A 16788-nucleotide genomic window follows, 5' to 3' on the forward strand; every position below is an offset into this window, starting at 1 on the left:
CATCGGTAGCAGACAGCGTCGCTGGGGCGCTGAGCTCATCTCGTATGCAGGGCGCGCGTTATGTTTGGATTTTTTCATGCCACCTCCCCTTGTCGCTCTTCTCCTTGCTCCATCCAAACCAAAGCAGCGGTAAAAATTTGCTGCACGAGTGTCGAACCTATTTGTAGTTATCAGAAAATTAAAAAGAACGTGCGCCAAGGAGTCGGGGAGGTTGGCAGGGCGTCGGTTTGAGCTGAGGTACCGACAACGGCAACGGCGGCGGCGACGCGCAGTCGTGCGATTCTAACTGTGCTTTGCAGTAAGTGAAATAAATTTATGAGAATAAGGCTCAAATGTTAAAGCCAATGAGCCTCAGGCTGCACGAGCACTCAACACTCTCTTCACTGCCTCCCTCAGCCACTCCCATTCGCTTTAAAGCACAAACTTGTAACAGTGTGCGTACATATCAGCAACAACAACTGCTTACCCATGGCACTCCACAGTCGCTCAGTTACAGTTACAGTTACTGTGCGCCGCCCTGAGCGCTCGCTTGGCACGTTTTACGACGCCAAACGTCGCATAACTATTGATTTCAATTTGCATTTAATGGCTTTATAAGAGAGCATAAAAGACGACAAGCGACCGCAGCAAGAAGCACTCAAAAGTTGCATAACAATTACAAAAAGAACATTGTCTCATTCATAACATTTTTTTACATTTGAAAACTTTCACCTTGAAAGCGCATTGACTGAACATATTGGTTAAATTTTGAGAGCGGAAGAGTGTGTGAGAGGGAGAGAGACGACAGCCGACACGCTTGCGGCGAATTTGATGTATAGTTGAGCCATTAAGAGAGAGTAAGTCAGAGCGAATTAGATCAGGGCCAATCAGCAGAAGCTTTAATCCTTTAGCTAACTGTAAAGTAATAAAGTCACAGTTAAGTTGAGCGTACATTTGATCATAGCCAATCAGAGTGCCTCAATGCGCCTATATATGTATGTTGACATTTGATAGAGCGAGATAGCAACATAGTTGTGTATGCATGTATATATGTACATTTATGTATATGTAATTGTTACTAAACAATTTTCAAGTTCCGTTCAGCGCTTTGTCTCTTGTGCTTTGCATTTCCGTTCTGCGTGCATGACAGGCACTCCCCACACGTCTTTCTGTCCGCTTCGCTTGGTCAACGAAGGCCATTGGCTTTGGAAAAGCCAACAGCTCAACAGGTAAACGCTGCCTGCCCACCTGCCAGTGGCTGCCAGAATATGCCAATCACAGAGAACTGTGCAGCAGAATGAAGAAAATAAGAAAAAGGTTAAATCGGGTTAAATTGCTCAGAAATTACGAAGCGTTTTCCAAATTGAATTTGGAAAGGTCCGATGCCCGTCGCAAAATCCATTTCGAATTTTTGGTGTAATTCAAGCATACGCGAAAACAAGAACATCAACATCAAAGCGTATTGCAGGCAGTGCCATGACGCGGCAAACCAACTGGACCCGAAAACCCTGTCCCAGAACCTGGCCACGGGCTATGCGCGGGGCGGCATCGAGTCGAATACGTGCTCGAGAACCTGCTATAGCTAGAGCATTTCGCAACTATTAATTCAATTAAATGCCGCTGCTTTCAAATTCACAGAACAATTTTTTGAAAGTTTTCTGCGCTGCCATAAGAAAGAAACAAAAAAACCGACCGAAATTAATCAATTTAAAGCGTAATCAAGGCATTTGCGTGATTTGCAGAAAGATATGCATATATAACTGTATATATGTACATATGAATGTATATATATATATATATAGATAAAAAAACAACTTGCGAACATTTTTGAAGTGTCTTTGGCCGCAGGCGCTGTTCAAATTGAAGCTACTCGAATCTTGAGAAACATTAAAAAAACGCAACAAAAAAAATAAATTTCAATTGGCACAAACCAAAAAGAAAAAAAATCTTAAGAGACAGCATGCAATTGACGAAATTGAAAAAAGAAACAAAATAATATAAAGATAAATAAATAATAAAAATAAAATAATAACAAAGACTTTTTAATTAAATTTTCGCAAACACCAAAAGCAACAACAAAAGTTGCAGATAAAATGGAGATAAATATTAAACAGAAAATGTATAAAAAATTGTGATGTAATATGAAATGATTTAATGTTATATGGAGCTATATAATTTGGTTTAAGATAACATATAACATATAAAATAAAGTGGCTAAAAGTCTATATCAAATTCGTTTACCCTGCTCTTGCCATGTTAGTAGCAGTCAATAGTAGTCAAGCAGTAATAGTCTAAACTGTTAAGGGCCAATTATATGCATGCTGAATTGTGGGACAAGTCTCGTAATCTATATCATCCACTCACTGGTTAGTGTATGCGCCACAGTGAAGCCTTTGCTGCGGACACTATACATTGAACGTTTGGTGAGCGTGTTTAACATTTAATTAAGCCAGCGGACAACAATTGAAATTGATTGTGCGTAAAGTTGAACACAACAAAAGGCAGCCGCAGCCGCACCCGCACCCGCACCCGCAACAACAATGCACAGTAAAACGTTAAGCTGCCATTGGGGCGCCAAATGACATTTATGCCCCAACTGCTCTCCCTTCAACCACTCCTCCGCTTCCTGCTTAACAAAGCGGGCAACTAACTGTCAATACAATTGCCCATGAAAAAGGGAAGACGACACAGCTGACAGGTGTATTTGAGATAGATTGACAGATTGAGTGATTGACTGATTGAAGCTGGCTAGTTAATCAGCAAAGCGTTGCCTGCTGAAGGTCAGCCAATGTGTTGACAAAAAGAAGGCAAAGAAGCTGCTGTCAGTTGCTCATAGACAGACATATATATAACTATATAGTAGCTGCTCTCTGGCGGATATCGAAATGCGTTCCACTTCGCAGCGCGTGCACTTTAGCTATGCAGCTGAGTTTGTCTCTTTGATGCACACACACGAAATGAAATGAAATGAAATGAAGTGCTAATGGCAATAATAACGTGGCGTATGCGTAACCTAATTTTCGACTCAAAGACAGCTTGGCCTGTCAGCTATAGCTCTGGCAGTGTAAAGGAGACAATTATGATAATAGTAATAGTAGCAATAGGAGTAATAGTAATAATAATAATAATAAAAATGCTATGCAATTATGCTCAATAATAAACAGCAATCACTTTTAACGAGTTGATTGCGAAAACAAATGCTGGACAAACAATTGAAGTTTCAAGTTAGTTGTCAATGTTATTGTCGTTGCTGTTGCTGTTGCTGTTGCTGCGGTCACTCATGTGAGAAAGTTGTGCCAAATGCAGATTTTACTCTAATGATAATGTAACAACAATTTTTTAAGAGTTTTTGTCCCCCCACAATTTCTGTTTTATTCAGCTGCAAATTTCAAAACTTCATACTTTAGTTTGTCTGTGGGCGGCTTTTTAGTAGTTCATTTTGTTGTCTTCCTTTAATTTCGGAGTGTGCATAATTGTAATGACATCAATTTGAATTGCTGCCCAGCTGTTGGCCAACTCAAGTCAAGTCTTTTGTGGCCTTTAAACTGCTCAGCCGCATTGCTGAAACAAAGCGTATTTAACAATGGCTTTAGATATGCCATATATGATATGCTACAGTCTATATTTATGCCTATTTGCATTGTGTAAGCAACATCACTTGAAACGTGTTGCAAACGAAACGAATCGGCATTTTAAAGTGGCTGCTGCTAATGCTGGAGTTTAGCCTACGACTCATAGAAGCTGCGCTGGCATCAGGTTATAGTGTCACAGCTGTTAATGTAAGCAGCACTGTTATGCTTATTATGTTAACTTTGAAATGCAAACTACTCTATCTTATGCAGTGACAGTAGCATAACAGTGTCTTACGTGTTAAAAGTGCTTAACATCAATTTTGAACTGCTTTGACTTCAACTTTTTTTCTACAATTGTTAGTAGTCTTCCTCTTATTACAACTTCTACTCATTCTGTTGGCACTGTTCCTTCTACTACTAATCCTGCTTCTAATTTAATTCCTTGCGCACTATCTCCATCAACTGCTCCTTATATTTATACTTTTCTTTCTACTTCTACTCCTATTCTTACGCTTACTCTTACTCCTCTGCATCCTCCAACTCCTCTGTCTACTCCTAATCCTCTGTCTTTTCCTACTCCTTTTTCTATTCCTACTCCTCTGTCTACTCCTAATTCTCTGTCTATTCCTACTCCTTTTTCTATTCCTACTCCTCTGTCTACTTCTACTTCTATTCTTACTCTTACTTCTCTGTCTACTCCTACTAATCTTTCTATTCCTACTCCTCTGTTTACCCCTACTCCTCTTTCTATTTCTACTCTTACTTCTACTCCTTCAACCACTTCTACAGCTCCATCTACTCTCCAGCTTATCCATACATACATATGTAGTCAATCTGTCAGTTGAGTTATTCAGCTAGCTCACACAGTTATATGTAAATATAAAATATATAAATATATATATATACATATATATATATCTGCTCGTATATAGATTATGTACATGTCTAGCTGTTCCAGTTTCAGTTAATTTAAATTAAAATAAAATTTTTTCCCTTTGCCAACTGCTGCTGCTGCTGCTGCTGTTGCTGCAGACAACTTCCTGTTCGGCCTCTATCTCTAGCTGCTGCCTGGCCCAGCAACAGCAACAACTTCATTGTGCACACATCTGTTTAATCAACATCATTTAACTTCATCATCACGACAGAACCAACCAACCTGCCTTGGTAGCTAAACAGCTTTATAACATGCCCAGGCATTTCGCTCTAAACTTTTGTTGTCGTTGTTGTTGTTATTTGGCCCTTTTTTCTCTCATTTGAGCTACTTGACGGTTTTAGCACCCCCGCTGACTGTCTGACTCGCTGCCTCTCCCTCACACTCTTCTACACAGCAGACTTTAGTGCAAAACAATTTAAATAACAAGTTGGTAATCTAGCCGCATCTGTGCCTGGGAATCTTCACTGTGCCACATGTGGGTAAGCCCTTGTTGTTGTTGGCCAGGCAACAAAAATTACTGGAGCATGGAATTGTTTATTGTTGTTGCTGTTGCTATTGCTGCTGCCGTTGCTGTTGTTGTTTGGCGTTGATTTAAAATGTAGATTTCTTTGGTAGCTGCTTTGCTGAGGTTTCATTGCACAGCAGCACATTGATGCGGCAGCAACTGCAACTGCAACAGCCACTTGCCACCAGCTCCCTGTTATAGTTGCTGGCAGCAGCAGAAGCAGCAGCAATTGACATTTGTTGGCAAATTTGCATGCCAAAGCCATTTGCAATGAGGTCGACTTCTATTTATGCGAATTGTAACGCGCATTTTAATTAGATTTCTGATGAGAGTTCGTGGGGGCAGAGAGGAAGAGTTAGAGATGAGGCAGTTAGAACCCGGACAAGTAACTCAACTATATGCAGATTAGTTTACGGCTGCAGCAGTTTAATCTCATGTTTTAAATATTTCTAAAAACTTTGGGAAATGAACTTTAAAAGCGTCACACGAGCTACAAGTAAATTGCATTTATATAATGCTCATCAACACTCGATTAGCATAATAATGCAACTTTGCATGCATCTTATAATGAAAAAAAATATAATTAAAAAAAACTATAGCAGGTACACAAAAAAATATATAAAAAAAAAAAAATAATTATAAGCAAAATTATGTAAATTAAGTATATAGTTAATGATTTAAGAAAATATATATTCCTTTAAATATAAAAAAAATATATATATAATAGTTATTATATTTTGTCTTTTTATATATTCTGTTTTTTTTTTTAAATTTTCAAAACATTTTTTCTATATTTATTTTATTATATATATTTCTGTATAATTTTTATATACATTTTTAAATATATTTTTTAAACTTTGTTATGTACATATATAACAAGTTATGTGTTTATTAGTATTTTTTGCTGTACTAAACAAAATAAAAAAATTTATATAAGAAATTATGTTTTGTTTTTTTAGTACTTCAACCAGTTTTTTTTACATCAAAGCTTGCAAATGTTAAAAATTATTAACAATTTCAGAAAGCTTGCCAAAGCTTGTTTGTATATAAAAAAAAATATATATAAGCTTTAGATAGTTTAGCCAAAGTAATTTCCTTAAACCACTGGTGTCATTTATATATATATATATAATATATATACACAAATTAGTTGCTCAATTGCTTAACTATATCTACATCCTAATCTTATTTAAATTAAAAATATTTTAAGGTCAATAAAAATTATTTAAAAATAACAGATAATTAAGCCCTAAACTTAACTTAGTTCTAAGATTTTGTTGCATTTCAGGCTCATCTAAATTAGTGAATAATTTGTTCAAGAATATCTTTTATATTCTAAGTGGAGCACCTCAAAGACTTTATGTTCGCCTTTTAGGTATCTTTTAATTTCCGCTCTGGCTGAAGCTGAGTCTCTCACTCTCTCTCTCGTCTCTTTCATATGCCGCCTGTCTAGCCACAAATAGTAATTATATATATAAAAATCGATATGAATATAAATATATTTGTATATATATATATATAGATGCATTAATTAGTTAATGCACTTTTATGCAAATGTTGACCATAGCAAAACCCACAAACAGATAATGCAAATTAAAATCTTAATTAATAAGCGTTCAACTTGTGGTTTTTCTGCATAGAGTGGGCGCTAGGCGTGGTGCATTGACCACAAATGCTAACCGCAGCGCTGCAAAATTCGCAGCAATCAATTCAGACTGCAGCAAACTCCAATTTGCAGTTTAAACAAAATTCAAATTGAACTGAACTGGGAATAAAGAGAAGTTACAGTGTTATAGACGATAAAGAATATGGAAATATTTGCAGAAATGTCAAACGTTGAAATATGGGAAAAGCCAAAAATTATTTTGAAAATATATTTAAAATATTATAAAGTTGAAACACAAGTTCAATATAATTAACATTGCTTTAGAGCTCAAGTCAGCTCAGCTAGTCCAGTTTATTATTTAGATTTTCATTTTGTATTGTGGGTCAAAGTCTTTGAAAAAATGACGTTATAAAAAAAGAAAAAGTAAACCAGATGCATAAAAAATAAAGCCCAAAACTATATATAACATATATATATATGTATATATATAAAAATGTGGTTATATGAAAAACTGAAAAACATGGCGCATAACTGACAAACGAGTTCTGGCAGACAGATAACAACAGCAACAACAAATATAATAAAAAGCCGCGCTTGACTAAATGTAAAAAATGTTAAGTATACCAGAAATTTATAGCGAACAATTTTTCGCTTTTTGTTTTTTATAATTTAGTGTGAAAATAAATATATAAATTTTTAATGCAGAAAAAAAAAAGAAAATTGTGGAAAAACATTGTGAAACAATTTCTCTAATTAATTGTACAAACAGTTGCTCATATTTGTTGTTGTTGTTGCTGCAGTTACTATTTTATTGCACATTTTCCGCTTTTGGTTTGGCGAATGCGAAACTGGCTGCCACATGTGGCATATGTGGTTGCCAGCCCACCCAGACGCCGCCTGCCGTCGCTCAAATTGCCAAACGGCGCGACAACATTTTTGAGATGGCAAAAGCTTTAACTAATTTAACGCGTATTTTCGTTGCCTTTTTTGCACGGTTTTTCATTTATGTTTTCTGTTGACAACATTTGCAGGATGCCAGTCATGTTGCCGCACCCAACAACTTGCCGCAGCAAGCGGCTGCAGCAACGGAGCCAGCGTTAAATGTCGAGGCTGTCATATTGCAAAATCAGGTATACACGCTGCAATGGCAATTGAAGCAGGTGAGTGAACAAAACAAAAGACTTAAGACACAAACTTCACATTAGAATCTACGGATTCTAAAAGTCTAGACTGAGCGACATAGAAAACGTGACTTCAACGCTCACTTTGGCTTGTTAGCTATGCAAACGTCGATTGTGCCACCCTCCACTTAGCCAGAGCCCTACTGCCCCTCCCGCCCCCTGCACCGCCTATGCTGCTGCTCCACATAAATTCGACTTCAACCTGTTTCCCTTGACTTTTAGACATGTGTGTGCCTCTCTCTCTCTCGCTCTCTCTCGCTGTTTACAATATATTCTCACGCTTATAATTATGGAGGGAGAGCGAGGGAGAGAGAGGCATTGGCTTGGCCACACTTAATAAACACAACTCCCGCTGCCTCTCTCCGCCCCTCTCTCTCTCTCTGCCTCTACTTCCCCTTCTACTGATGTTAAGTGGCCTTTGTTCGTTTTTCTTTGTATCTCATCGTCGCATTTCCTTGATTTCTGTTGTTTTTTTTTTATGCTTTTGCTGTCCGGCTTTGGCTCCGTGTTAGGGCCGCGTCCAGACACATCCACAATTAGGCGGCACATTCTTTTTAACGCTTAATTATAGACCGGCCTGGTGGTCGATTCTATATTCTCCACTCTATTCTACTGTTCTCCTCTCTTCTCTGCACTTCCATTCTGTTTGGCGTCTCATTGTCTTTTGGCCATTTCCTCAATGGCTGAAAACTTGCGGCATTAATTTTATATTTCCTCAAACAAAAGATTCTAGAAAGAGGGAGAGAGAGAGGAAGTTGGGGAAAGGGGAGATAGAGATGGAGCCTTTATCTTTTATTGACTGCTGCTGGACAAGTATAGCATTTAAATGCCGGCCTACTGTGAGGCAATCAGATAACAATGTTCAAGATTTTTTAACAAAGATTTCAACTTGAAATTATTGAGGAAAAATAGTTGTTAAAGTCGTGAAGACAGCAGCTGCCTGATAAAATATGTTTAAAGCGAAGCTGATAATGGGAAAACGGAAAAAGTTTAGTTCGATTTACGAAATATGTGAAGAATCTAGAAAAGAGAATGCCATTTTAGCTAGAAGAGTCTAGAAGAGTCATAGAAGATATAATAAATTTGAGCTATAGTTTTAAACAAATTTATAAGTATTCTAAAGGCTTCTCTGCAAAGTTAGAGTAAGTAATTCAACTACTACGCCTTCATGTAGAATTTATTAAATTCTTAGATAAAAAAGGAATTTATGAATATTCTAAATCCCAAAAAAAGCTAGAATCCAAGCTACAATCTATGAATTAATATGAAAGAATATCTCGTTTTCATATTCATCATATAGTAGATCTAGATTTACTAGATTTAAAATATAATATTGTATAAGATAATGGAAGATAGAAGAAGTTAGCAGATGGAAGATAGAAAAGAATAGTAGTTAGTTATAGAAGATGGAAAAAGATAGAATATAGAATAAGTTAATGGTTAGCAGTAAGAAGTTGGAAGTTAAAAGATAGAAGATAGAAGATAGAAGATAGAAGATAGAAGATAGAAGATAGAAGATAGAAGATAGAAGATAGAAGATAGAAGATAGAAGATAGAAGATAGAAGATAGAAGATAGAAGATAGAAGATAGAAGAGAAGATAGAAGATAGAAGATAGAAGATAGAAGATAGAAGATAGAAGATAGAAGATAGAAGATAGAAGATAGAAGATAGAAGATAGAAGATAGAAGATAGAAGATAGAAGATAGAAGATAGAAGATAGAAGATAGAAGATAGAAGATAGAAGAGGAGAGATGGAGTTAGAAGATGACAGAAGCTAGAAGAGAATATAAAATTGAATAGGATAGAAGAAAATATAATCTAGAAGAAGCTAGAAAATAGAAAGAATAAAAGATAAAAGATGACAGTCAGGAAACACAAAAAAAAAAATAAAATATCTAAAGGAATTCAAAATGATTATTCATAATCTATTATTTCAATGAAACAGACTAGAATATATCTAATCTAACAATCTTCCATTTATTTTATTTGTTGCCCACCCAACTTGTGCGTAACTAATTGATCAGCTTCAAATTGGGAAGACAAGAACTGCCAAGTATTTGGGTCGCATTTCAACTAACCTGGTTAATAGCTAAGCGTAGCTTGTGCTCAATACTCAACTTCTTCATCATCATCTTCTTCTTCTACTGTGTTTTCTTCAATTGAGTTTCCAAGCCATATTTGAACCATGCTGACCTTCAGCTTTCCACAGATACTGCGTATGGCAGATGGCGCGCGCTGTTTACACACATTGCAACACTTTCAATCGAGCAACTGATTTCAGATTCTTTAATTCATCAACTTACAACAATATTTACGCTTTCATTTTGATTTAATGCGCTTTTAAATGCGCCTGCTTGGAAAGCCGACGGCAGAAAATTGCAATCTAATCAGTGATAAATATTTTCCACACTTCTCTCGCTGCTCTCGTGCACTTGGAATGCCGCCGGAAAACTTAAGACAAGGCGCAAAAAAAAACCGAGGCGAAACTGGGTTATGCAGCAGCCAAAGCCGGTCAGCAGCAGCAGCAGCGACAAGCGGCAAAAAATTACAACAACATCGACTACAACTTCATTAAACAGCAAACAAATCAGGGAAATGAAGCGTGGGCCGCCAGAGCTGCGAGGCGCACAGACATCGAGTTTCAATCCCTGAGCCGCTTTGATTGATGGCCATCGATTGATTGAAGGCAGGAACTTTAATTTATGCGCACAGTTTTCCCTCCATCTCACTCACACTCTGTGTCTGTGTGTGGAGCGGATGCTGCCTCAGCCCAACTCAGCTCAGCCCAGCTCTAGATGGGTTTTTAATGAACCAAATTGTGGGCAGGAAGTGACCAAAAAAGTAAGAGAGCCACAGTGTATAGGGAACTCGATTCGTTAAGCCTGTCAAATGTGCTTTAAATAAGCACTTTGCAAACAGCAACAACAAGAACAACACTTTCACATGCTTAAAGCTGCCGCTGCCTGGCCAAACCATGCGAACTGAGTTGTTGCTGCAGCAACTTGCTGCAAATTCTTGTCTCTTGCATATCATTGACATCTGTTGATGGAGCATTGTCTACTCTTATGAGACTTTTGAAGATATTTCAAATTTAGTTTCATTAGATTTTTATGCTTTTATGGCTACTTCAGTATCATTGAATACACTAAGCGTTTGATGATCCAAATGAATTAATAATTATATTATATATAAAAAAAGCAAAATTTAGTATTACTAAAATAACTACAAATATGGATACTTACTGATAATTACGACATCGATTTCCATGCTGCAGCATAATGTTGCATGTTACCAGAACAACTAAGTTTATTCGAATATCAATATTTTTGTAGGCACATCATGCTGTGGAAGATATAGTTTTTATTGCTTTGCCAGGCCCTCAACGCGCTCAACTATATTTTAAGTATGGTATATACTATATCTATGAGATTCTTTATTGTCCACGTCACTAGCAACGCAGTTCCTTGAACGTGATATCTTCGAGTTTGCTGCACAAGCTTTTGTTGAAGACTGTCTTCTAGGTCTTGCCTCTGGAACTCTGATTGTACGCTTTCCATTCTATTATCCAAGTTCTTCTTCTCTTACTGCAATTCAACATGAATAAAAGCATATACATATATATATATATATATATATATATATATATATCTGTTTGTAAGCTGTAAGCGAGCATATTTTAACTAAATTCATCAATTGATTTAGGCTCACTTGCACAAAACTAATATACTCCTTTAACATCGTCAGCAAGCATAAGAATAATAAACTTGCGCAAGAATGTCATAAGGAGATGTAATTAAATTAGCACTTAAAACTACTTTTATATGCATATGTATATGTATATATGTATACATATATGTATAATATATATATATATATATATATATATATATATATATATATATATATATATATATATATATATATATATATATCTGCATTAGCTACAACATAATTAATATACTTAAAAAGTATTTGGAATCCTAAACGGCGCACTTAAACCTGTTGTTTTGCGCAATTGCATAAATCTTGGACACAGATATGTGAGTGTGTGTGTGTGTGAGTCTAAGTATAAGATGTGTGTGTGTCTGTGTGTGGGGTTTTGGCACTTGTAATTCCCATCTTCAAACCAATAAACACGCAGCAGGAAAACGTTAAACGGCAATTGCTGCTGCTGCTGCTGCTGCCAAACGGCAAAACGAGCATTAACAACAACTAGCTGCAACAACAGCAGCAACAGCAACATTATCAGCAACCGCAACAGCAGCAACAAACATTTTGTAGCTTACGTAATCAGCAGGCTGGCCAAAAGCAAAAGACCAAAAACAAAACATTGGCTAAAATCGCTTGCTGCCAAATTGCATTGCCAACATTTGTTTTTAGTTTTTGTTGTTGTTGGTTGTTGGTGTTGAGCTTTTGCCTCATTTGGGCGTCGTGTGAAACTCTTTTTGGCCATGTGGCATGCAGCAAGTGGGTGTGGCATAGAGCAGCTGCCGTTTTGGTCAGGTGGCATCCTTAACACTTTGAGTGTTGCCAATTTGGCAGCTGTGCCCGCCCGTTAATTAGACTAGTCTAATTTCTTGGCCAACCAACTGGCTAAAGACCGCCAAGCTGAAATTGAAGTCAGATTTTTGTACGAGTGAAAGTTGTGAAACGAGTGGAAAGCACGAGGTGGCAGGGGGCGGCGGCGACTGCTCGACAAATGCAACGATCTATGATAGACTGAAAATTAACATAATCTATAAATTGCCTTTAGATAAATATCGAATATCATAAATTCATTAAATAGAGAGTTTACTGTGGCAACGACCTTGCCCGAATGAATGGAAAAGTGAAAAACTCCCAATCTGAAGAGTTATGAGTGCAGTGAGAAAACAGTTAAAAAGAAAAACAAATGAAACCAAAATTTCGTTTCAGAAAGCGCGCATAAAATCGTCATTAAAAGAATTTCGAACTCTAGAAACAAAGACAAAGAAGAAGACGAAGAAGAGGAAATTTGCATGCAAAGTTACTTAAGTTAATTAACATAACAAATTGCTGCAAATGAATTTCAAATCGGAGCAGACGAAGCGTTAAATTATATATATATATACGAGGTGGCAGAGCGACGACTGGAATAGAACAGTAGAGCTGTATAGACTAGGGGCGTGGAGTACCAGGCAGGGCGACGTTTCTTCTATGGCAAACAAAGAGCCAAAGCGTTTATGCATAGCGCGCGACTATATCATTGCATAATCCAGCGATTATTCATGCTGACAATTATAGGTATAAACGTAGCTCAATTGGCTTAATAACCAGTTGCATTTACTTAAATTCACACTAAATGCTGCCGTTCTATGCAATTCTCAGGAATTTGAGAATTTGAATGCTCAGAAAATGAGGTGAAATTAAATAATTTGTGTAGTCAGAGATATATTAATGATGACACAATTTTGAGTGGCTGGGAATAGGCTAATGGAAGTTAGTTAAAATTGACTCCAACCACTTTCAGCCCAGGCAGTTCTCTAATAACTTTCAGCTATATAATAGCACATGATGAACAGTTCCCAAATTATACCAAACTAACTTATCTCTTCCACCCTTTTCTAGACCGAAACCAATTGTGAAATGTATCGTGCTGTCATGGAGGAAGTTGCTCGCTTCTTTGAGCGCTTTGAGCAGCAGCAACAGTTGCAGCAGCAGCAACAGCAACAGTTGCAGCAGCAACAACAGCAACGCCAACAGCCAACGAATCGACACAGCTTAAGCGGCCTGGGCGAGCAAATCTCGCGCTCAAAGAGTCTGCATCATGTGCAGGGTGTGCAGAGCGATCCCAATGGCTGCCTTGTAGATGCAACTGGGGGCGGCAGCGGCTGCAGCAGCTCCACCGCCTCGGCCTCGAACTCCGCCTCGTATCTGCGCGCGCGCAGCAGCACAAATTTGATGCTAAACAAATCGATGCTGACGATGAACGAGGAGCACAGCTACGAGAGCATTGCGCCAGCAGGCAGCTACAATGCCTTCAAGGACTTTACCTGGTGAGAGCGAGGGTGATTCAAAGAGTTTCAAATTTGCTAATCTAACTTGCTTCGTCCACAGGCGCCGCTCCCCCAAGAAACTAGGCGGCTGCAAGTCGCGTTTGTCTTCGCCCGAGGCAGCCGAGGAGAAGCTCAATCAGGAGGCATTTCGTCTGGCACGCACCATACGCAATCTGTTGCACACATCCCAGCAGCAGCCGGATCTCACGATGCTGCCACATGGTGCAGCTGCCAACCAGAGACTCAGAAGCCAGAGTCAGAAAGCCAACTCTGCGTTGACGCTGCTGGCACCGCCACTGCTCAATTCCACTAGCCTGGACGCAACGCTCAATCAACCAGCTGACAACAACAATACCACCAACAACAGCAACAGCAACAACAGCAGCAGCATCAACAACAACAGCGCCACTTCGTCTGCTGTTAGCCCTGAACTCCTCTTCTTGCGCGCCAATACGATGCGAGATTCTCGTCTATCGCTGCGCAGCTCCACCGATAGCTCTGTGCATTCCACCATCTCCTCGACGGCCTCGTCCTCGTCGAAAATAGAAACCGATGAAGAGAACCACACGGCCAGCAGCAGCAACAAGCAGAGCCCAACAGCTGTCAGCAACAATCAGCACAATGGCTCCAGCACAGAGGATGAGAGCGGCTTCAGCTCGATCAGCTCCTTCCATGATGTGGGTCTGCCGCTTAGCTCCACCTTGATAGGCGGCAATAGTTGCCGTCTCTCGGTCTCCACAGAGAGTCGCAACTCGACGCTGAAGTCGGCGCTGAATGTGGTGGGCGTGCCACTGCAGCCGCAACATTCGCCCAGCAGCAGCAGCAGCAGTAGCACCTTGAACTGCCAATCGCCCGCGAAAACCTATCGAAATGCGAATCGATATCAGCGCTTCTCCACGCTCTCCAACGAGGATGCAGCCGCTGTGCTCTGGGTCTAGGCTGCACGCATTTCGAACTCCATTTTAAAATTAAGTTTTAGTTATTGTTTTTCCCTTTCGCTAGTGCCTGTCGTTTAGTTCGTAGCCGTTCCTTAATGTTTAAAATTGTGTACTTTATTCAAGTATAATTATGTTTTAAAAATGTATTTAGTTTCAGTTTCTTATCATTAAAAACTACGCATTTTTTAATTTAATTTTTTTTGTAAAGATTTAACTTAAGTTTTGCAGTATTTATATAATTTGCAGCTCTAAATAAATATTAAAGTAAAACTACAAAAATCTTTAAAAACAATCAGCGAAAACTCTAAGAGAGCAGCAGAGCAAAGAGCAAAAGCCTATGCTAATGAGCGCGGCGAATATCCGTTTGGATGTTAGGCCAATCAAATGGGATAGATTTGTCACCATTTAGTTTGCTCGCAGCTCAACTATTGTGCTCACTCCCACTTGCAGACAGCACACAGTGCAGCCACACTCTGCTGCAGTTAGCAATAGTGACATCTCGCTCTCTCTCTTGTTTTTGTTCATTCTGCTCGCCTGACACTGCTCAACACTTATGAATGACAACAGCAATGATTAGTAGAAAGAAAGTAAAACGTAAGGAAATGTTAAATTTGGCTTAAAATGTGTAAAATTTATGAATGAGAATGTTAGATAATAACGCAGCAGGCTTGATTTCAGGTGAAATTTTCTTTGACATCTCCTTTGTTTTTTTTGTCAATTGTTCGGTTTCATTCTGCATTCTTTCTGATTGTTAGAATTCCTCGTTTCGGCACGTTACGTTTCGCTCCAAACTTTTCGGTATTTTTTGCAATATTCCGGCAAACGCACTCATCGCTAATATACATTTCGTTAACTTTTTGCTACTCTTTAAGAGTGGTAGACAGGTGTTATCTACAAACATTATTAATTAGGATGGCCAGCGCCCAAATGCAAACGTTTGAATCTTCGGTCTTTGAACCAAATAAATTTCTGCAGAGTCGCTTAGAACAATCAGTCCATAACGAAAAGCACGAGCTGCAAAAGGATCGGGACCATGAGCTGGAAAGTATGCCCGGGGAGCAAAGTGAACAGACGTACAAAATCGAATACAAACATCCGTTAGAGCATGTCTGGACGCTATGGTACCTAGAGAACGATCGAACTAAACACTGGAAGGATATGCTCAATGAAATCACACAAATTGATAGCATCGAAACGTTTTGGGGGTATGTGTATCGAGAATTTCCCAACTTTATAAAGCTAGTGAGATTCGTGAATCTTTCAGCTTGTATTATACGATCAAAACACCATCCGAACTTAAGATTGGCAGCGATTATTATATGTTCAAACAAGGCATACAGTAAGCTAAGCGTAGTTGTCTATAATACTCCAGAAGCGTTTCCAAATATCTGATCTACAGACCCATGTGGGAGGACGAAGCAAATATAAAGGGGGGCCGCTGGCTGTTTACTGTCGGCAAGAGTTCGAAGTACGCCTTGGATCGCATTTGGTTGGATATATTGTTAATGATGGTTGGCGAGTCCTTTGAATATGCTAGTGAAATCTGCGGTGCTGTAGTAAATATACGTGCGAAAAGCAATAAGATATGTGAGTACGCAAATAATCTGAAACTAAAAGTGTTAGGATTCCATTTAACGCTTGCAGCTGTTTGGACGGCCAATGGAACTAACGAGCTGGCTGTTTTAGAGATCGGTTTTAAGTTGAAAACCTTATTACACCTACAATCGCACAATTTGCAATACCAGCTGCACTCGGATGCGATGTCAAAAATAAATTCTGGGGTCAGATCTGTATATAGTCTATGATTATACATTTTATAAATGCGTATGTACAGCATATAAGACTAGCGTAGTATAAGTGCTCAATAGTATAAGAACCTAATTGGATATATTTTTGACCCAAATTGTATTTTGAAATTCAACAAACAAATTCTGACAGCAAGCTTAAAAAAATTACCGTACCTTATTTATTATTCTTAATAAAAATGTTTGTTCGCCGCAGATTGTTGAAGGGGCCATAAGACGTCTTTTCAATTACCATTCCATACACACAGAACA

At 38.4% G+C, this 16788-nt stretch overlaps 2 protein-coding genes across 2 annotated transcripts in view; both read left to right on the forward strand.

The window, feature by feature from the left end:
* The window catches only part of LOC111603069 (serine/threonine-protein kinase phg2), a 33860-nt gene extending 19022 nt beyond the window's left edge, over window positions 1-14838 (forward strand). Inside the window, exons 2-4 of the mRNA XM_023320527.2 lie at window positions 7628-7756; window positions 13366-13793; window positions 13855-14838. Of these exons, the coding sequence (XP_023176295.2) occupies window positions 7628-7756; window positions 13366-13793; window positions 13855-14731 (1434 nt within the window). The 3' untranslated portion in view covers window positions 14732-14838. The remainder of the gene's footprint in view (window positions 1-7627; window positions 7757-13365; window positions 13794-13854) is intronic.
* A 607-nt stretch (window positions 14839-15445) lies between these two features.
* Window positions 15446-16739, forward strand: LOC111603075 (eukaryotic translation initiation factor 4E1). The gene is made up of 5 exons (XM_023320535.2): window positions 15446-15529; window positions 15604-15936; window positions 15996-16070; window positions 16131-16318; window positions 16376-16739. The coding sequence occupies exons 2-5, from the start codon at window positions 15644-15646 to the stop codon at window positions 16534-16536; spliced, it is 717 nt and encodes a 238-aa protein (XP_023176303.1). The 5' UTR covers window positions 15446-15529; window positions 15604-15643; the 3' UTR covers window positions 16537-16739.
* The last annotated feature ends 49 nt before the right edge of the window (window positions 16740-16788 follow it).

This window comes from Drosophila hydei, unplaced genomic scaffold, assembly GCF_003285905.1.
Source record: "Drosophila hydei strain 15085-1641.00,03,60 unplaced genomic scaffold, DhydRS2 tig00000001-arrow-pilon, whole genome shotgun sequence".
Lineage (NCBI taxonomy): Eukaryota > Metazoa > Arthropoda > Insecta > Diptera > Drosophilidae > Drosophila > Drosophila hydei.

Coding starts and splice junctions, on each gene's coding strand:
- LOC111603075 (XM_023320535.2), top strand. CDS start 15,644: ATGGCCAGCGCCCAAATGCAAACGTTTGAATCTTCGGTCTTTGAACCA. Junction 16,071..16,130: donor ATGTTCAAACAAGGCATACA/GTAAGCTAAGCG, acceptor TCTGATCTACAG/ACCCATGTGGGAGGACGAAG. Junction 16,319..16,375: donor TGCGAAAAGCAATAAGATAT/GTGAGTACGCAA, acceptor TAACGCTTGCAG/CTGTTTGGACGGCCAATGGA.